At 39.2% G+C, this 21,925-nt stretch overlaps 1 protein-coding gene across 1 annotated transcript in view; it reads left to right on the top strand.

Moving 5' to 3' along the window:
* The window catches only part of epha8 (eph receptor A8), a 101,963-nt gene that overhangs the window by 73,583 nt on the left and 6,455 nt on the right, over window positions 1-21,925 (top strand). The window contains exons 7-16 of the mRNA XM_018667590.1: window positions 4,479-4,634; window positions 4,852-5,277; window positions 7,358-7,482; window positions 9,773-9,935; window positions 12,399-12,531; window positions 16,450-16,517; window positions 16,822-16,947; window positions 17,531-17,716; window positions 18,203-18,264; window positions 19,379-19,588. Of these exons, the coding sequence (XP_018523106.1) occupies window positions 4,479-4,634; window positions 4,852-5,277; window positions 7,358-7,482; window positions 9,773-9,935; window positions 12,399-12,531; window positions 16,450-16,517; window positions 16,822-16,947; window positions 17,531-17,716; window positions 18,203-18,264; window positions 19,379-19,588 (1,655 nt within the window). The remainder of the gene's footprint in view (window positions 1-4,478; window positions 4,635-4,851; window positions 5,278-7,357; window positions 7,483-9,772; window positions 9,936-12,398; window positions 12,532-16,449; window positions 16,518-16,821; window positions 16,948-17,530; window positions 17,717-18,202; window positions 18,265-19,378; window positions 19,589-21,925) is intronic.

Consider the following 21,925-nt stretch of genomic DNA (forward strand, 5'->3'; position numbering starts at 1 on the left):
TCCTGGTGAATCTGTCAGAGACTTCAAAGCGCTTGCTGCCTCTCTCCTTGATGAACGAGCTGTACCGATGTTTATCGTGACCTGCTTCTCAACTCAGGGGCTTCACAAAAAACATCAAGGGATGGAGGGATTAACGGGATAAAAAGGAGGAAGCGAGAACAGTCTGGGATAAATATTGGAAATAGAAATAGTTTCTGGCACCTGTGGGGGCCATGACAGTGAAAGAGAGGAGTAATGTCACCCCCCAGTCTGTTTATCTATAGTGATACACATAGAGCATTGTGTGTGTGTGTGTGTGTGTGTGTGTGTGTGTGTGTAAATACATGTCAGAGCATCTGCTTTGTGTTTTACATCATCAGCAGTTGTGTAAGTCTGAGTGTCAGTGTGTTCATGTGGTGTGTTGGACATTTCAAGGGGTAAAGCTAATTCTCAGTTATACATTTCACAGTTTTAAATGCTAGAGCTGTAACCCCTGGAAATGTAATGCAAATCAATTAAAGACTCAATTTCCTACTACTTAATGTCATTTAAATTTCACACTAAATTGGCAATAGCAGATACTAAAGCATGTGCATGTTGTACTGTAGACTGCTGGACGAAATTATGAATAAAAACTAGCATAGAGAACCATTTTATGATGCCCTATGGACAAATTTTAAGACACATAAAAATAATGTGCATTAGATATTGTATTTTTCCATATGTAGTTTTGAGTTTGAGTTTGAGTTACACTCAATTCAGAACATGTCAATCACTTCACACAAGCAGTCAAGCTGATGTTTGCACGTTCAGTAATTACCCTTGTAGGAAGTAGTTTCTAAATTCACACAAATAAATGTGACTCAGGAGGCTCCATTGTTTTATGTATGTGGTATTACTTGTTATTATATTATATTATATTATATTATATTATATTATATTATATTATGAAGAGTACAGTTTAGACCTGCTCAATATGAAAAGTGCCCAGATATAACTAATGTTATGATTTGGCTCTATATAAATAAAATGGACTTGATTTAACTTTTTGACCGAACCCTGGACTCCCGTGTAAAATTCTTCAACTTGTCTTAACAGAAATTAACACTTCAAACAGTGCAAGTCCCTGTAGGTTTGTAGGCATGTCAACCCAATGTCTGTAAATAAAATCAGACATTTCTGTCTCAGAACATGATTCCTTGGTAAACACTGGAAGGAAACTGAGCTGGTAAATCCTTTTCTGCAAGCTGCTCCCAGTGCCTCCTCAGTCCACCCTCCTTCCCGCTCTCTTTCACGTACTCTCTCTTTTTTCATTCAGAGAATGCGTGTGTGTGCCTGTGTCTGTGTGTCACACTGTCTGTCTATGTTTCTTTTTTGTCAGAGCCATTTCCAGCTGAGGTCTTCATAATTTTCAGCTTTAAATTGTCCTGATTTCTCATAGAAATCTCTTGCTCTTCTAGTTTCACTAGAGAAGAGCAACTAAGCAGCTCTCTGTATAAAACAGTTTGTATAGTGAAAATCATTTCACTGGAGTTTCCATAAGAAATGCACATCTCTGAGTGACGAGGAGGTTAAAGTACTTATTTTTTTAAACTGTAATTATAAAACGATGATGCAGGTATGGTATAATGGAATAAATATGTATTGAGTAGTGTTATGTGTACAGTAGGTTAGCACTTTGGTTTATCAAATATGGGTTAGAATTTGCCTTTCATTTATGCTTTGCCATGCTAAACAGTACTGTATCCCATTGGGGTGATGCTTGCAGGCTTATGGTGGTTTCCAGCTGTTTCACTTCCCAAATAAAAGCAGTGACAGTGATGTTTAGGAAGTCAGGAGAAGCGTAAAACAGCAAGGTGCCAAAACGCTTGAGATGTTTTTCAAAATCTTCAATTATTAAGCTGATGCTCAGAGATATTCAGGTGGCCTAGACATGCAAAAGAAAAAATATCAAAGTCATAGCACCTGAAACTGAAATATCACACTGACATAAATATTCATACCCTTTGCTATCTAAGAATTTAGCTCAGGTTCCACATATCTCTCTTGATCATGTTTGAGATGTTTCTACACCTTGATTGGACTGCGCCTGTTGTAAATTCAGCTGATTCAGTTCCCTCTGGAAGTTTTTCACATCTCCACACAGGATCTGGGGGGTCAGCTAGTGTGACTACTGGGTCACTTCTCTCTGCCCTTCTGCCCCCATTGCTCAGTATGGCCAGGTGGTCAGCTTTACAACAGTACTGGCAGTTCCAAACTTCTTCCATAAAAATTATGGAGGCCTCTGTGCTCTTGGGAACCTTCAAAGTAGTAGAATGTTTTCTGTGCCTGTACAGAATCCTATCTCTGAACTCTGCAGGCAGTTCCTTCAACCTCATGGTTTGTTTTTTGGCTCTGATATGCAGAACACAGGTGTGCACCTTTCCAAATCCATCCATTGTCCATACAACTTAACCTTAAGAGTTACTGGGGGCTGGAGCCAATCCCAACTGACACTGAGCAAGAGGTGGGGCACCCCTGGACAGGTCACCAGTCTATCACAGGGCTGGCATATAGAAACAAACAGCTATTCACACTCACATTAACAACTACGGGCAATTTAGAGTCACCAACTAAGCTAACCTGGACTGCAGGAGGAAGTACCTGGAGAGAACCCAAGGAGGCACAGGGAGAACATGCAAACTCCACACAGAAAAAACCCAGGTGAAATAGCATATGAACCCAGAACCTTCTGGCCACCTGACTTTCCAAATCATGTTCAATCAATTGAATTTGCCACAGATGGACTCCAGTCATGGTGTAGAACCATCTCCAAGATGAGTTAAATTTCAAGTGTTACAGCAAAAGGTCTGAATACTGACATTAACATAATATTTAAGTTTTTCTTTTTAAAAAAGAATCAATTTGCAAATATTTTAAAACTTCTGTTTTTGTTTTGTCATTACATGGTACTCAGTATTATTTTATCATAAGGCTCTAACATAATAAAAATGTGAAAATTTGAATACTTGATGAATGCACTGTATATTACAATTTGGTGTGTTTCAATTTGCACAGAAGAATAGATGGTTCTGTTTCTGGTATTTGTTTGTTTTCTTTTCCTTAGAGCTTGTAGTAAAAAAGAAGGCTGCTGAAACATGGAAAGAAATTCTTCTTTTTTAAATTATTTCAGTTTTGAAGGCTATGTATGCAGTGTTTTATCCACATCCAGTGTATGTCTTTCTTCTCAAATTTCAATTAAAATTTTATATACTTATCAGATCTTACTTATGCATAGTGTCAGATGACTTCTCACTGCCAGAGAATCCAGGCAGTGGTCTGTGTGGACATACCAATAGAAATGCTAGTGTTTGTAAGTGGATCATGTTCATGATTTTAAAAGTAACAAAAACTCCGTTCAGTAAGGAGTGGTAGATTGTTCAGGGATAATGTGAACCTTTGCACACTTTATGTTTAGTCAGTTTTTTTTAGGAAGAAATAGCTGCTTCATACTTAGCTACAGCTACGGTGACACCAAGTTCCAATGAAGATTAGCTGAAAATAAAATGTCTGCAAAAATATCAGTGAAATTAAACATCACAGGATATAAAATGTAGTCAAATGGCTGAGCATCTACTGTGTGTCTTTTTCTGTGCTGCCATGATGAACATTGCAGCATATGTACTTTTCAGGTACAAGCATAGTAACATTTTACTCCTTTTCAAATGCATCTAAAATTGTCTCAGTCATTAATCCAGAATACATTTTAACTATTTGCTTCGTTATACTTTCACTCACGTTGGTAATCCAATTTCATGGTTCTTTCAGCACCTTTGAAGTCTAAGCACCTAAAATGGTCTCCTATAAACTTAACAAGGAAAGGTTAGGAAAACACTGCGTCTGTAAACTAACACACAGCATTCTGGGGAGGCATACATATATTACCCTGTGAGGAAGAGCAAACATGAGCATGTGTCTGCCGCTGCTTTCTGAGTGTATGCAAGGTTTACCCCTGCCCCATTTACCATAGCAGAAGCCTATTAACCGCCTGGAAAGAGAATATATTTATCAGAGCCCCCTCCATTATTAATCAGTGCAGAGTTAAAAGTGAATATGTATCAGAGGAGCTGAATAAGGTTGAAACACGGTCTGGATTCTGATGGTCTCACTGGGAGTATCAACAGTGCAGAGCCTTTTCAGCCCAAATCTGAGCAGAAAGAAGTATGACTTTCATCTCCCCTGCTCCGTGGTCTCTACGGTTACAAGACTTGTAATTATACATAGATTTGGGGAAGGGTGGGTGAGGGGGGGCTATGTCCTAAAATGAATGCTTTAGAGGAGATGACACAGTTTTGAAAAAGTTGAAGCAGCGTTGATATGCATAGCTTGCTATAGGAATGTGATTCATGCCTTTCTGGCTGCACTCTCTCTCAATTTTATCATGGTCTGAGTGATTATGGGAGTGCAGTGCCCTTCCCTGCAAGCTCTCTATTTACTCTATTTATTCTCTCTCTCTGCAGCCTGTGAGGTGGGCTTCTATAAGCCAGTGGCGGGTGATGGCCTGTGTGGTAAATGTCCCCAACACAGCCACTCAGAGACCAGAGCCGCCATCTCCTGCCCCTGTGACTCCAACTTCTATCGAGCAGCAGATGACCCACCAGCAGCTCCATGCTCCCGTAAGCACAATCACACCATACACAAGATCACCTAATCCCAGGGGCAAGAACAGCTCAAAGTAGTCCAAAGACATGTGTAAACAAACACACTCAGTCAAACCACAGCAGCTATGGAATGATGTACCAAAATTATCTATGCCTGGAAAATACTGTTTACTTTTTTAGACAGTGATCAAACATGTGAAGGAACTCAAACTGGCATCTTTCTTTTCTCCAGGTCCTCCATCTGCTCCAATAAATGTCATTTCGTCGGTCAATGGGACATCTGTGAACTTAGAGTGGGATCGTCCTCTGGATACTGGAGGTCGTAGTGACCTGCAGTACAGTGTATTGTGTCAGAAATGCTCTGGGGAAGGAGGGACCTGTGAGGACTGTGCATCCTCCCCAGGAGGCAGTGGTGGGGGGAAAGCAGGTGGCGGGGCGAGTATTGGGACCGGAGGAGGAGGGATGGTGGAACGTTCAGGCACTGCAGCAGTTCGGTTCGTCCCGCGGCAGACTGGGTTGACAGAGCCCTGGGTGACGGTGCTCAACCTGGTGGCTCACACCAACTACTCCTTCCGCATCCTGGCTATGAACGCTGTGACACACCTAAGCAACGAACCATCGCTGTATGCCATTGTCAACATCACAACAAACCAGGCAGGTAGGGTTCAGAACAATGACATTAGAGTTTCTCATCATGAAGGCTTTGTCGTGTCCCATGTAGGCCATTTCCACTAACTTAACAACCTGTACGGTAATGTGGATCCACTGTCATGGCTTCTGCTGTTGTCTCTTTAAGTGGGGAATAGACATCAACAACTTGTTTGCAAAGGCACCACAGCATTAATAAAGCATGGACATGTTTAGTAAGTTTAGCAAGCATGCCTCAATATCCTGGCAAAGACAGGGCCCTTCCATTAATTTAACAATTTGTAACAACAATGTGTAAAAGTTTTTTCATGGTTGTCACATCTGTCTTCACCTGAAGCAGCGTTACCTTTTCAACAATATCGAAGTATATCAAAAACAAGTCAGTTTGCAAAGCATATTGGAAACACTCCAGGTTATGGGTCCTCTAGTGGAAAGACTTTGATTGTGTGCATGCTGTGATAACATACGAAGTGCAATTACTGTTATGTGCTGGGTTCAATTCTACTGTAAATTATCCAAAAGAAGAGAAATGTCACAAAAATAATCTTTAAAAAAAATAACACACAAATTGTGCCCTCGGCCATGTTGATGGCTCACTTGCAGCCACATCATTTTGAATGGGAATCCAGCCTTGGCCCATGATCACACATCTTTCTCTTCTCTCCTTGCTGTCTCTCTCTGCTGTCAGATTTAGCAAAAGTGCCAAAATAACAATCTTTAAAAGAAATGTGCTGTCTCAACAACATTTTATGCTGATAATGAAAAACAGGTTGTGGCACACAAGTTACTAGTTGACAGTGGAATAGCTGCCACTGTCAGCAAACAATACTCATGTCCAACTCTTCTGTGCTCCATACAGACCATATACTACCAACTTACAATAATCTACATTCTGATTAGTGCTGCAGTGATCAGTTGTCACTGATTGGTTGACACACAATTAAGTGTAGCCTGCCCTCAAGTTGAACTTTTTTCAATTTTACAAACTTGGAAAAAGTTAGTATTTTTCTAGAGCAGTTTATTTCTGTCCTCTTTGCAGCCAGTTCTCATTTAGTTCAACATAGAAAAGATCCAAGTAGTTTGAATACACTGAACTAGTAGCACAATAATCAATGGTTTTGTTGATAGTTTGGGTTGTTTCAGGGGTTTTGGTGTTGAAAGATCAAGCTTGTCTTGATTTTTGGTTTTGGACACCTGGAGTGCCATCAAAGGATATTGACTGTGGATGCCCTTAGAGTAGAGTAGAAAAGATGAGAGGTCATTTAAGACAAATTTACATTTACTGAGAGGCTAGAAACACATCTCTCACAGCTCTGTCTCTTGTGATTGTAAGTGGGTGCCTTTTACCTAACCCATTAGTCATAACAGCTTTATACCATACCTTAAAGCTAATTACGCAACTATGTAACCTTAGAATAACAGCTTCAAAATAAAGCTGATGATACACTGGTTTGTAATAGGGAGAATGGAGCCTCCGTCGTTCCCACTCTGCACCCCAAACATCTGTTCTTGCACTATGTAACTTTGGTGAGAAGTGCCTAAATGAGTGATAGTCAGCTGTTTAAACTGCCAGAATCAGGCTCAGCAAGTTCTAAGTAATGCTGGACTGTAGATCAGTCAAATAGACTTAGAAGTCATTGAAAACCAGCATTCATCTCCAATATCCACACAGCACAGTTTCATTCTGTTGCTTTAACCATATCCTTGGCAGATCAGCAAACACTTACATCAATAATTTTGTAACAGAAGCAAAAGGGGTTGTATTGGTCAGGTAGACAGTGACAAACAGTGTGTTGTGGAGACTGAAATTATATGGCCACATCTGTAAGAATGATCTAAACTTACTAAAGATGCCTTAAAATCAACACAAACTGACTTAGCTGTTAAAGTCACCTTGCTGTACAATAAATCAGTTCCAGTGAATCTCCATAGATTCATTCTCATTTCATCATCTTGTCTGAATGTAATTCATAAATTGCAGTTCTTGTGTAAAGAGGACTCCATTGCAGGGTACCTTACAATATATGATTGTCACTGACGAGCCACATGTTAAACTGACGAAGCAGTAATCTCTTCTGTATCCTGTGCAGCCCCTTCTGAAGTGTTAGCCATCCGCCAGGAGAACACCAGTCAGAACAGCGTGACTCTGCTGTGGCATGAACCCGACCAGCCCAACGGAGTAATTCTGGAGTATGACATCAAATACTACGAGAAGGTACTCGACTAACTGCTGCATTTATACCACTCAGAAATTGTGCTTACAGAGCCCAAAAACCAAATACTGTAATCTTTTGTTTTAGTCTTGTGTCAACATATTGTGTTTATTTTCCAAAAAAAAAATGTTAACATGAAACTATTGAGGCAGCTTATGAGAGGAAAAAAAGTGACACAGTCCTCACTATACCTGGAAAACATAAGCTCATTGTCTTCAAAGGGCTGAAACTAAGCTGAGCCAAGATATTGTGAATGCAGAGGAGTGGCAGTTGGATAGACTCTGGATAACTTAATCCAAGAAAAATATCCTACTGGCAGCTCAGCTAATTGAAAGGAAATGGGGGTCGAGAGAGGGAGAGCAAGAAAGAGGATGAGACGGTGTAGATTCCAACTTAGTGAAAGTGACAGTGACAGCAAGCGGCTGGCGGGCGCATAAGCCTCACAACGAGCTAATTGCTGGGAGTGTGTCTGTGTGTGAATGTGAGCATGCATGTGTGTTTGGGTGAGAGGATGTGTGTGTGTGGTGTGTGTGTGTGTGTGCATGTGATGATAGGAATCAGCTAATTGCAGAGGGAGCGGCCTGGGAGCAAGTAGTCTCATAGCCATACAAGCAGGATGGTGTGGGGAAAGCTGAAGGATTAGCTCGTCTCTTGCGCTGGTGTCTTAATCTGGCCTCGCTCAGGGGGTGAGACGCCTGTGGGGGATTTCAAGTGGACAAGTCAGCAATGTGCTTTCTTAAGGTTTCTATAGAACTGTACTAAACAACAATGAGTCACAGCAAGGGTGGCGGCCGCTGCAGCAGCATTCTAGCTGAGGATGATAATGAAGACAAAAAAAGGCTCTTATTTCTTCACCTAGCACTTCTTCATAATTAGGCTCTTATCCTTTCCAAGGACACATGAATGATTCACTTATTGTGCTGTTTGGATGCACCTTGCTCCTCCTGTTAGTGTTGAGCTTTCTTTACTTCCAAACAAAAAGATGATGCACCAGGCAGATGAAAACAATGGTGAGGATAGTACTGATAACAAAGATAATAATGATTTTTTTTTTTTTTTTTTTGTTAATTGAGACTTCCAAAAAAAGAACACGGTCCTTCAAAACAATGAAAGCATCTCCTTTTTTAAATGAATATGTACATAAAAAAAACAAAGCTTTGAGTTGTGAGAATTTGTAACAAGCTTGAGAATATGCATTTGAACAAATGATGTATCATAACGAAGCAATAATTTGAGGGGAAACATGAAAATAAGACAAACACTCTTCAAAGCACCTGTCACTTTTCTGGCTGATAGAAGCAGATCAAAAGATGTGCGAGGTAATTGCCTGCCAATTCAACAAATCTACCTTGCATATATTTTTTAAATAATATCTAATCTTCAATCTAGAGTGATCTACCTTTCTCACTTACCAGATATGAGAGTTAAATAAACTGCAGTGTGTGTTCATGGTGAATGAAATAATGAAATAACACAGTGCAGCAGTGTGGCTCATTGATGAGTTTTCATTTAATAACGGAGGTCAATTCAATATTACTTTTGGTCTTTTCATAGGAACTGAAAAATTGAGAATATCGGCACCCTTATCGTTTTCTTTTGTTTGGTGATGCAAATTTGCAACATTTACAATATTTGTTCAGTGTCAATTCACAGTGTGATTAGTTGAAGACTTTATATGCTGTGCAAAAACTTGGAAAAATTAACCTCCTTCCGAGAAAAAAATTACATAGATTTTTGTAAGAGAATTAATTTCATGAAAAAAAAAAGAAAAAAAAAACATGTAAAAACCTTAAGTCCTCTTGGAATGAGTGTTGATGTTAGTAAAGATAATTATTTTCTTCACATATCATTTTCTGTGACCTATTTGACTTCTTCATCTTTTTACTGGACATGGGCTACTAAAACACTTGTCCTAAATTTATTTATTTTAGATTACTAAATTTATTCACCTGTTTGCTAACTGGAAATCAAGTGAGATTAACTAGCCAGACTGGAAAGACTGCTTTTGTCTTATCCTAAGAATTGGAATACCTGATGAAACATTATAAAATTGCCCAAACTTATGCTTGCACAGTACAGTGCATTAATACATGGTTTCTCACCATATTTGTCATCAACAATAAACTTGGCTAAACCAGGTGTTAGGTCATGTTTTTAGTTGTTAAATGTATCAATCCTGTATATAACTATACATCCTGTGTTTTCATGTGAAAAAATGCATTGAGTGCTTGAGCTGACAAGCATGCCAATGTCCCCAAAGCTAATCTTCAAATGTGGCTGTTTCTCTTACAGGATAATGAAGAGCAGAGTTACTCCACTCTGAAGTCTAAAAATACCAGCGCCCGAGTGTCAGGGCTGAAGCCGGGTACCAAGTACATCTTCCAGGTCCGAGCCAGAACATCAGCAGGCTGCGGACGCTTCAGCCAGAATGTGGAGATCCAGACTGGAAAAGCAGGTGTGTGTGTATTACAGCATATGATGGTCTATTAGAGATAGAGGAACAAAAAGTAGATATACTGTATCACTAAATTGTTCTGCCTGCTCTGAAACACAGGGACCCCTCAGCTGTTTTATGCTGTCTAATATAGTGGAAAAAGTCCAGTAAGAAAACAGTTTGCTCTGCTAAAAGACTTAGCACAGAAAGCCTCTCAAAGCCAGACCAGACTGCACAGCATGGTCCAGGGCTAAAGGGGCTTGGGTGTCAATGAGCCCGGTAACTGCCTCAGTCCATCCCTCTATTGCATTGATCTGTACTTTGTTAGAGGGTCAACCCTGTCAGCAGAACTGCAGCCTGTCCCAGCTTCAAACAGCCGTACACAGTGCTGGGTGGGGGCAAAGTCTCCATGAGTCTTTCCACTAGAGGCAAGTATAACACAGAAAGTTAAGCGTTACTAAAAAAAATGTTTTATTAGAATATTTTTCTTTTCTAATAGGGGTTTTGGCAGATAACGTGCAGAGCAGACTCAAGGTCTACAAAGCTCAACCTCCTGCCTGGTTGGAGTCCCAGAGCTGTTTCGTTGACTAATAGTCTTCCTTCATTCTGCTGCTCACTCGACCCCAACTCCCCCCCTCTTGATACTGATTCATTTTCAGACTCTGAAAACAAGAGGACTGCACACATCCCACTAGCCTGCATGCTGAGTAATCAATAAAAACTAAAGTTTATGAAAATAGACTGAGTAGCCTTTTTCAAGCACAGAGTGGTGTCCTGTTATGTTTCTGCAAACAGCACTGTAGTTTCTTGGTGCTGAGTTGTGTCCAGGTTTGTGTGACTCTGGACAGTTCATTTGATTCAGGTGTGAAGTGAGAATCAGCCTAAAATGTTGTTTTAATACATCAATATTCAGTCAAAGAATAACAGTGTTGCTGTTGCTAACATTACATGACTTTTCAGCAGTTACTAGTATCTGTGCTGTCAACATAATTTTTCAGCTCTATCAGTGTGTTTGTAATGATTTATGGCTCTGGCACAGGAAGGTGAAGCTAATAATGGAAACCTGTTAAATTTCACTATGGACAAGCATATAAAAATCAACATATCTGGATACTTAACTCTCCATTAAATACAAATAAATAACCTAGACTTTCAGGGGCCAAGAAACGTTTGTGCAAGAAACCTTTGACTTCTTTTGAATTACACATGAGATTCAAGAAAGAAGCATGTAAATACAGTAACAACGGCATGTAACAAAAATAAATTATTATAAATATAATGAAATAAAAATATTCAGCACAAAACATAATCTATGAAGCCCTCTTGGCCTTACTTACCTAGACCCCCACACCCCAAATAGTTAAAACTAAAATAGTTCACCAAACTAGAAGTCCTACTTTCAGGAATTGGGACAAACCTTAGCTACTTCTGTAAAAGAGAGTGGCCAGTATTGCCCCATTAACTTGAGGTTAGGTTTTCTCTCTGCATACACACCTTTTTATGCCACTCATTCAATTGGCTATACAGCAGCTGCCAGAGAATGGGAGTGAGCATCTAACTTTCTCTCTGAGTGGTCATTTTACAAGTAAATATAGCCAGAATTGTAACACAGCACACAACACAACTTATGTGTATGATGATTTAGTCATTGCAGATATAGACACAATGACAAAATCACAGAGACGACATTGTAGATATTATAAAATCAGGATTTTAGCAGTGTGGGGCAGCAGCTTGGAAATGGGTTGGAAGTGACTGCTGGTCAACATATAGTCTTAATGGACCATGTTTCAGTCACTATTTCATACTTGTTCCATTGTCTGACAACACAAACAGATAAACACGTAAATGAGAACAGCTTCATTGGGAATTTGGCTGTCTTAAAATACTGCATAAGTGAGTGCAGAGAGAGTGAGAAATAAACAGATAAAGGACTGAAACTGACATTAGGTAGAATGCAATTGCAACAAGATATCATGTAGATTATATGCTAAACTGCAAATTCTGTTATTTAGCGACATTTAGCAACGGTTCAAACAGGCTTAATTATTTTCCAGTGAATTTAGATGTTTATAGTGGTTCCACACCAGTTTTTCACTATGTCCTGAATTTCATACATTGTCTTGTTTCTTTGTCATACAGTACATCTTACATGTCAGTGTATTTATAACAGTGTACTTAAAGGTGGAGGCTTAATCACTTGCAAGTCTGAGACAATATTCAATCTTTCAAAACAGATGACAACACTGGGTTGAATATTTCCTACCCATAATGACACAGACACACTTTCAAAATACAAACAGGAGGTAATTAGAAACTGCTGAGCTCTTTAATGAAGCTCCAAATTCTTGTTTATCTTGTTTAACCAAGGCCACTCTACCTGCCACCTGTGTTTGCTGTTATATGATAGTGTAAACTGGAAACTCTAAGCTGTTGGTGGCACTTTTTCCTCAGGTAACAAAATGTGTTTGTGTGTCTTTGCAGCTCCTCTACGCTACAATACCATGACAATTATATGGATCTGCATGGCCCTGGTGTCCGGCCTGGTCACCTTTCTGGCCATCATCATCTGCAGGAAACGGCAAGGCTACACTTTACCACACTACCCATCGCTGCTGTGTGTGGAACACTTTCTTACACTACTATACCGTGCCTCTCTTTGTGTAATGTTGCTTGTGATCAACACCTCGTGTGCACTGTATTTCTCCCTGCTTTTGCCACATATAGTATTTGCTGCAAGTTTAATGAAAGTAAGGTTGTCATCTATGTGAAGTTCTTTTACAATATACCTTTAAATGTTCTTGAAAAAAGGGGAAAGAATCTCATTTAAGCCTGTATTTGAGAAGCTAAACTACCTTTAGTCCCACTTGTCATGTCTAAATGTTCAAAATGTCATAGTGCACAAATAATCTGTATGCTTTTCTATCAGCAATAAGGGCAATGAATAGAGAGGAGCTCTGAAAACTAATGCTTCAGCTTCTTTCATCTCCTCAGCCCTTCCTGTCTTCTCACTGTCTTACTTAGCTAATTTTCTAACTCATAATTTCCACCTCATAGTGGATTTAATTATGTTGATTCATGTCCACTAGTTTTCAAGCCAAACGTTCCCGCTTATCCCATCAGCCCCCCTTTCCTCCCTTTTGATGTCTTCAACTTACATCTCTGTAGTACTGCACTGAATAATTAATTTCATTGCACTTAATTAATGCATTTTTCAATGCATATTAAGTTTTTCATTCCACTCTGTTTGAGGAGGAAAAAACGTTGGAGGATTTAAAGATGTTATCCAGGCAAAATCATATTATCATGACTGCATAGTCCAAAATATTTAATGCCACTAAGATTGGGGATCAAAAAATAACATCCATGGTGGAGTTTAGAATTTAAAATGTTCCCTTTCAAGGAATATACTAAAATTGAAGGAGTTGGGGCAATGGCCAACCCACTATTAAACTGATGAGAAAATATCAAAAGGCTTTGTGACAGAAACCATTACTTTACTAAAAATACCTGACTGCACAGCAGATGAATTAGTGGCTATACTGACTAAATGAGATTTTCTCTTAATGAACATAAAGGTCAGATAACAAAACACAGCTTTTTGGCTAATGCTAGTGCCCTGTTATCACATAAGATGTGTATGTGTATGCAAGCACGCTGGAGACTTGTGGATGATTTGATATCTCCATCTCATCACTCAGTAGAACTTTTAGAATTTTCATTTAGCAGCTCCTCTGTCATCTGTTTTGATTTGATGGTTCACATTTACTTCCATCTGTGCTACCTGGGACATGTCAATTATTTGAGTGGAAGGGGCAGTTGACAGGGATTGCCAGTGGATGTCTCACCAACCCCATCAGATTTTAGAGTAACTTTACAGACAGAGATAAATGTGCCTTTTAGACAGTTCAATTTGAAACAGACTGACAAATGTACTATTTTGATAATCATTTAGAATGGAGGTTAAATTCAATAGCAATAGTTACTGCCACACAAAGTGAAATTACAATAGTTTAGTAATGTCTAATGCCATGTTCACACACTGGACTCAAACACTGGTGAAGGGACAGGATGCAGAAATGGTGAATTGAATCGCAATACGCGTTGCTGTCAGCTGCCAAGACTGCAGCCAGTAGTGTTGGTGTTGATTCCCACAGGAAACTGAAACACAGAGGTGTTTTTTTTTACTCCACTCCATCAGGAAACATAGACATGAAATGTAAACTAGAGTAGGAGGAACACATACATTGCATCAAGCTACTGGGAGTGAAATGATATGAAGTAGGTGGTATGAAGTGTGGTTTCATTTGCTTGTAGTGTAGCTTGCTACCGACAAGAAAAATGTAGTGTCAAGAATAGGTTGTAGCTAGTGATGCTACAATCTAATCTGCAAGCTTCATGCTGAATTCACACATAGAGATAAAAAGTAGTAGTCAGTCTCTGGCCTCTTAAGAAGCTGTGTGTGTCACACTGAGATCTTAAAAAAACATACTCTGCTCCACCTAGACAGTTGTGTACTGACGTAAGTTGTTCATTTCTTGTTGTACAATGTATTTCCTGAATTAAAGAACAGCTTTTTTTCAAATGGTACATTGCTGAAACACCAATACAACAATGGCCTAGGATCTGTCAACGTTTTGGTCCTCTATCAGTGCTGGAAGGAGTAGTAAACAACTCTCTGCTTCTGCTCCTGTTAGCATTAAAATGAGTGTGATTGGTTATCACCTGGTTGTTGCTCACATTGCGTCAGAGGACATTTGCATAAAGGTAAACTTCTCACAACCTCTGTAGTATTGCTGTGGCCTTTTAAATCTCTGTGGCTAAGTGGGCTGCAATGCCCACTCCCAATGAATAGCAGCCTATCACTCTGCCAGCTTTAAGTTTGTCGGCTCCATTTTTATGCCAGCGCACTGCACAAAATACTATGCCACACAACAAACCTGTTTTTTCTGGTACTGAGATTAGTCTCTCGACTCCGTCGGTATCTCGATAACCAGAGAGGGAGGATCTGCTTTCTCAAATTGGAGTGATGCTGTACACTATCAGTCCATAATTATGTACAGCAGATCTGCTGGTTAAATTTGAGACCATTTTCATGTAGAAGATGACTACTCACTGTAGCATATAGACTGCTCTGGAGAAATAGCGCTGCCCAGAGGCTGTATTCTAACCTATTTTTGGAAATGCAACAATGGCTAAAACAAAAGTGTTATTTTAAAAGTTAGAATTTCTTCTTTGCTGCATTTATTTCCATTCTTCAGAAATACCGAAAAACAATATGAAAAAAAATCTGCAGTATATTTTAACTGGTCTTTTCATATTTTGACATTCTGTATGTCCCAGACGAGGAAGGGTTTCCTCTGAGAAAAACTCCCAAATTGTTAGTGTGTCATGACGGGGAGAGTCTTGTGTTTAAAGAGGATGAATATAGTTAATGTGATTGGCCATGATTGTTAGAATCTCTAACACACCCACCTATAATGTTTGATAATGCACCCTTTCCGACCCCACTCCGTTTCTAGATGTACCACAGGGAGAAATACAGGAATTGAACATATTGAGTGCACATAGAACCACAATGTCAATCAACCATGCCAGCTTGTAGCATACATTGTGAATGTATGGTAAAAACCAGCCACTTAATCTATATATAAGTTAAAAATCAGGAAATGAACGACTTCATCATGCACCAGTGTAGTGGCAGAATCAGAAAATACATGCTGCACTGAAACTGAATATCTGAATTACTTGCCTAATGACAAATGTGCTACAGACCCATGAGGGGCAAGAGACAGGCTGCCACTTTTGAATCTTTATCTGTGAATGAGATGTTAAATTTGTTTTCCCTTTCTCTCCTAAATGTCCTCTTCTTAACATGAATATTGTGTTAACTGTTTTTACTTGAATGTAGAAGAATAGCCGGTGAAGCAGGTTAATTACTATAAAAAAGCCAATGACCCAATCAATTTAATGGGTTGAGTCACCCAAAGATGTAAAAAAGATGTTTTCTCTCTCACTTTTAGTGGTATAAAAGTTCATTCTAAATTGACCTAAGTGGCACTGAAGCGACCACAAAAATCAGAGAGATGGACATGGATCTAAAATCCTGGGCAAACAAAAGACTTCTCCCTGTATGACCTGATACCACCAGGAGTAAATGAGAAAACATGTCTTTTTTGATCATTTGAGTGTGCTGACCCTTCAAGCTCATCTAAGAGGGTAAGAATGACTTCTTATCTTCTCCACCTTGCTGCCAGTGGAAAACCAAATTAATAGGTTGACTGGTTGCTCCCTATAAATAACTGAGCAACACTAAGTGATGAAAAGCTCTGTTGACTTTAATAATTCATTATAAACAATTATTGATTTGTTAATTTTGAGCTTTGGTTGGAGTTTGATCGTACAAATGTTTCACTATTGTCCTGTATTCATCCCGCTGTATGTTTATGTGTGTGTGTGTGTGTGTGTGTGTGTGTGTGTGTGTTTGGATGACTGGCTATGTGTGTCTGTGTATGTGTGTGTATGGTTTGTATAGACACTGTGGCTACAGCAAAGCCTTCCAGGACTCTGATGAGGAGAAGATGCATTACCAGAATGGTCATGGTATGTTTGACCCATTCCTCAATTATTACCAATAATAGATTAGATCACCCTCCTTGAACATCCCCATGTAATAAAGTTCATCCATAGAGCAAACAATTTTCATCACGCTCTGAGTGATTATAGGAGCAAACAGGCCTTATTCCCCGCATGCTGTTTATTCTCTCCCTCTCTCTGTCTGCTCCTTTCTCCGAGTCATTTCTTCCCTTTCATCAACTTTCCCTCCACACACCAGTGACAGGGGCTCAGATGTGATGTTGCTCTCATTCTCCGATATGTGACCAAATGGTAATGTTGTTTATCTTAGTGTCATTCCCTGACGCGAGGTTCTATATCGACCCGCACACATACGAGGACCCCTGCCAGGCAGTCCATGAGTTTGCCCGAGAAATTGAAGCTTCCAGGATCAAAATAGAGAAAATCATTGGTTCAGGTAAAACCATGAACTTGTGCACGCACACACACAGAGAGAGAGAGAGAGAGAGAGAGAGAGAGAGAGAGAGAGAGAGAGAGAGAGAGTCAAAATCATTGGCTGAGCTAACTTAAAATCATTGGCTGGTGTAAAGGCTGTGGTGTGCAGCAGAGAGGAGGATGGCAGAGCGGAATCAGAGCGTTGCGTGGGGCTGTCAATCAAGGCTCCTCAGACAGGCAGGGAATACTAACACTGTGTCAGCTCCACAATAGACTAAGCTACATCTGACTCCCGCAGACACAAAGAGAGTATGAAGTATAGACCTAAGGATGACAAATATCAGAAAGCACACTTAAAGTTTGTCTGAGCTTAAGATAAGCAATAATGAAAAAGAGGGTGATAGATGATAAGCTTCAGGTTGAGCACGTATGTGGACAGACAGCCTGTAAGTGGATTTGTTTCTCTTATCCAACCAAGCAAATTAACACACATTCTCATTTACTTCCATGGCTTAAGAAGGGTGTGGGTGCAGCTCAGCATAGTGCATATTACATACAGTGGAATATTTCATAAGTTGAATGCTGAAGTATGCTCTTGTATTTAGGGGAATTTGGGGAAGTGTGTTACGGGCGTATGAGGCTCCCAGGGAAGAGAGACATCCCAGTGGCCCTGAAGACCCTGAAGGCAGGATACACAGAGAAGCAGAAGAGGGACTTCCTGGCCGAGGCTTCCATAATGGCCCAGTTTGACCACCCTAACGTCATCCGCCTGGAGGGAGTGGTAACCCAGAGTACGCTGCCAGTAGAACTATATATCAGTAAATATAATGCCATTTTTATGATGACTAACTATACCTTAATAGATATGCAGAAGCTACACACAGTTCATGATTTTAATCCATGTGTAGACTTAATGTAGGCTGTAGACAACCTTCCTTAAGCTATGCCTATATTCAAACAACCACATAGCACTCTTTATTCACTTTTGTGTGTTTCTAAGAACAAAGGAGTGTTGCTTTAAAAATCCAATTTCATTTGTGGATCATAGTAGGGTCACATTTATGTTGCAAAATGAATATGAAGCAAACGCTGTTTCCTCTTTCTTTTTTTTTTCATTGCACTTTCACTGTATATATGGAACATCAACATGTACAAACTGAGAGTCCTCTGTTCAAAGGGGATGAAAGTAGTGAATGTGATTGGGTCATGATACTGTATGATATCTATTCTGTATGACCTCATACTGTTTCCTGAATGCTTTATTCCTGTTTCACCAGGCAAACCGGTAATGATCATCACAGAGTACATGGAGAATGGCTCACTGGACTCCTTCCTCAGGGTTTGTGTTGATGTTTACTGTTGAAGAGCATTTAAGCACTAGAGGTTCTCATTTTGCTTTTAATGTTGTTTCAGTTTTTTACTTTTTACTATATTATATTATTATTTCTCTTATATTATTTTCCTATAAGTTCAGTTGTCCACCTGACTCTGTGTCTTTTTTTCTTCGGGCATGGATACCTATCATTGGTCATTGCCCATGTCCCGAGGAAACAATGTATTACCAAGATGTGTAAGCTTCTCAGCAACTTTAAATGGGCTGTACTTATAAATTACATAGCACACTTTTCTAGTCGAATCGACCACTCAAAGCGCTTCACACTACATGTCACATTCACCCATTCACACACACATTCATACAGCACTTATTCTCTAACTTATTCTCGTACAGCGCTCTCTAACACACACATTCATACACCGATGCACACATTAGGGGCAATTTGGGGTTCAGTATCTTGAGGTGGAGCTGGGGATTCAACCACCGACCTTCTGGTTGGTGGGCAACCGCTCTTCCTCCTGAGCCACGAAAGAAAACTTTGATCTAAGCATCTGTTGTAATAATCCAGTGGATATCCAAGAGGCTTTTCTCCACACATTAAGGAAGTGAAAATATAAAAATCTCCAAACTTGACATCATGCTCAATAACTCAATAACTCTTTATATAACTTTTTCTCAATGTATCCATAACTATTAGTGGGTGGTTGGAGTCAGTGTTAGGGTTTTAACAAAGTAGAAATACCACACGCATCACTTCCTGTGGATCAGAGGACAGTTGCTAGGAGAAGGTTATCAGGCACCAGTGGTTTAAATATGAAAGTTTTCTTTAATAAGATATGCTGTAGGTTGATTTAACATTGCATTACATCGACAATGTCAAACAGCTCCAGTATTTGCTTATATGAAAATACTGCAGATTATAACTTAAAAGCAAATCCCTGTCATGTTTTACTCTCTTATCTTTACTCTGTTCTCTATCTTGATTAAAATCAAGATATTATCACTCTCTTCATCTTTTTCTCTGCAGTATCATCACATTTTTTTGATCGCCTGTTAAAACTCTCTCTGACTATCTCCTCCTTCCTGATCTTTCTTTGTCTTTTCTGTCTCCCTGTAGAGACATGATGGCCAGTTTACGATCATCCAGCTGGTGGGGTTGCTACGTGGCATCGCGGCTGGTATGACCTACCTGTCTGACCTGGGCTACATCCACAGAGACCTGGCTGCCCGTAACATCCTGGTCAACAGCAACCTGGTGTGTAAGGTGTCTGACTTTGGCTTGTCCAGAGTACTAGAGGATGATCCCGATGCTGCATACACCACCAGTGTGAGTTTTCACATCGAGGCAAGCATTGATGCATTGACACACACACATTCAGAAACATACAATCAGTCACTCAGTTTTGTTGTACATTGCGCAGTGACAGTAAAATAATGGGAGTGGCACTTATGATGGGACTAAAAAACTCTAATTTACAACATGTACAAACAAGAATGGAGGTATATATACATCTCCTCTATTAAAGGTATTATGTGTCAAAGTTACAGTTATGACCTCATATTCACTTATGTGATTTCAATGGGTTCCAATGCAGTGAGGAAGCATTGTACAGATTTTAAAGGGGCATGCCAGTGATTTATTAATGTACTTCCACAAAGTTTGGGGACTCACAAGAGACAGATTCAAAACTGCCACAGAGGCAGAGATATCCTCCCTTTTAGCTTCTAGTATGAGTGACCCTCCCTGCAGCGACCCTGCACCAATCTTTCTTATGGCATTTTCAAATACTAAGAATCTATTTGATATTGTGCTTCCTTGCCCAAATTTTATGGGGACACTCCATAAAATTTGGGCATTATTACAGGAATAATAAAGTACATCTATCTATCTATCTATCTATCTATCTATCTATCTATCTAGCTATCTATCTATCTATCTATCTATCTATCTATTTTATACATTTGTACATGAAATACAGTTTTCTACTCAGTACATCTCAGCCTGTGGAAACATAATAATTTCAACATAATTTCATCCATGGATATGATGGTTGATGAAGTTTCACAAAGTTTGAAAAAACCCTGATGACTTCATTAGGGTTATCTCTGCTTAGGCCTTAGACTAATTGAAGGTGTGGGGTCGGAAATCAGTGGACACTTACGAGGAAGGGAAAGTCTAATAAAAGACAATATTAAAGTACTTTATGGGAAATGCAACACATTTAGCAGCTTGACCCTCACTAGGGAGTAAAAGTCAGTATAGCTTAGCCTAAGCCGCTTCTTCCATAACTGTAGTATGAAATGGATGAACTACCCCTTTAAGTACATCATTCAATATATTTTATGAAATTGATTCTTGTAATCAAATTCTGTTTTTCCATATACCAAATTTGCTAACTAACATTAAAGACCCCCTCCATAGAGCTTTTTAAACTCCTGTTAGATGTAATGTCAGAGCTTGTTTTAACTCCATCCATCTTTTTTCATTCATGTTTTGTTTAATATAATAAAATGTAATGCAACTTTGTTATATGCTTCATAATGACCTGCTAACTGACATGACAAAAAAAAAACACAACAACACACACACACACACACACACACACACATAAATAATAAATAATGTTCTTTTGGAAAAAAAAATATGTCAAGGCATTTTTTGGTAACTCTGTGAATGGCATTATCAGCACTCAGTTTCCGCCCTACCTTTACCTTCACATTAACATGCATTTAACACAGACAGACGGTGACGGATAACAGTAGTAATGTGGATTGGTCACATCTTGCCAATACAGAACAGGGTCAGTAATTGGGCCAGTAATGATTCCAATGCATCTGGTTGATGGATCACTAGAATTAGTTTTTTTGAGCCACAGATGACATAAAGCCCCTGTATTCACAGAGTTGTGCTTTTTGTGACAGGTAAACTGATCTTTATAGTTTAAACCTTTGAGTCCTTTCTGTAAGGCAGCACTATACACAGAATAAGGACCTTGAGCAGCAAGTGTTTTGAATTTTGAACTTCAAAAGCCTTTCAATAAACTGCACATGAAAAGATACCAAAAACACACACACACAAAAAAATCTTCATCATGTATTCTTATATAACCTTTGTTTAAGTAGGCAGTTCCACTGAGAGCTGGCCAAAAGAGTAACAATAAGGCAAACAAAATTAGAGACAAACACAACTGCACAACAGTGATATATATATATATATATATATATAAAAAATAAAAATAATATATAATATATATATATATAAAAATACAATCAAAGACCCATAAAAGTGGAAGCGAAGTAACGTCATCTTTGTAAGTGCTCCAGTTGAGAGCAGCTCGATATTAAACCTGCAGCCTGATGGGAACAAATATATTAAGTCTTAACTAAAAAAAAAGGCACAGGCTGCTCCTTCCACAGTCTGATGCTATCAGCTTGTAGCACACAGATGGAAATCAGCATTTGACACATTTGTCTGTTACAGTTTGTTAAAGCACAGCAATAAGATTACAGAAAGCAAGGTGATTACATGCAGCATCACACAGAGATGTTCTGAAGGAGAAAAGGACTGCAGATTGTGATATTATAGACACTATAGTGTCATCACAGCATATCTTAGATTAGATTAATATAGTTCACATTACTGCTATTTACGGAAGTTTGAATA

This window comes from Lates calcarifer, linkage group LG12, assembly GCF_001640805.2.
Source record: "Lates calcarifer isolate ASB-BC8 linkage group LG12, TLL_Latcal_v3, whole genome shotgun sequence".
NCBI lineage: Eukaryota > Metazoa > Chordata > Actinopteri > Centropomidae > Lates > Lates calcarifer.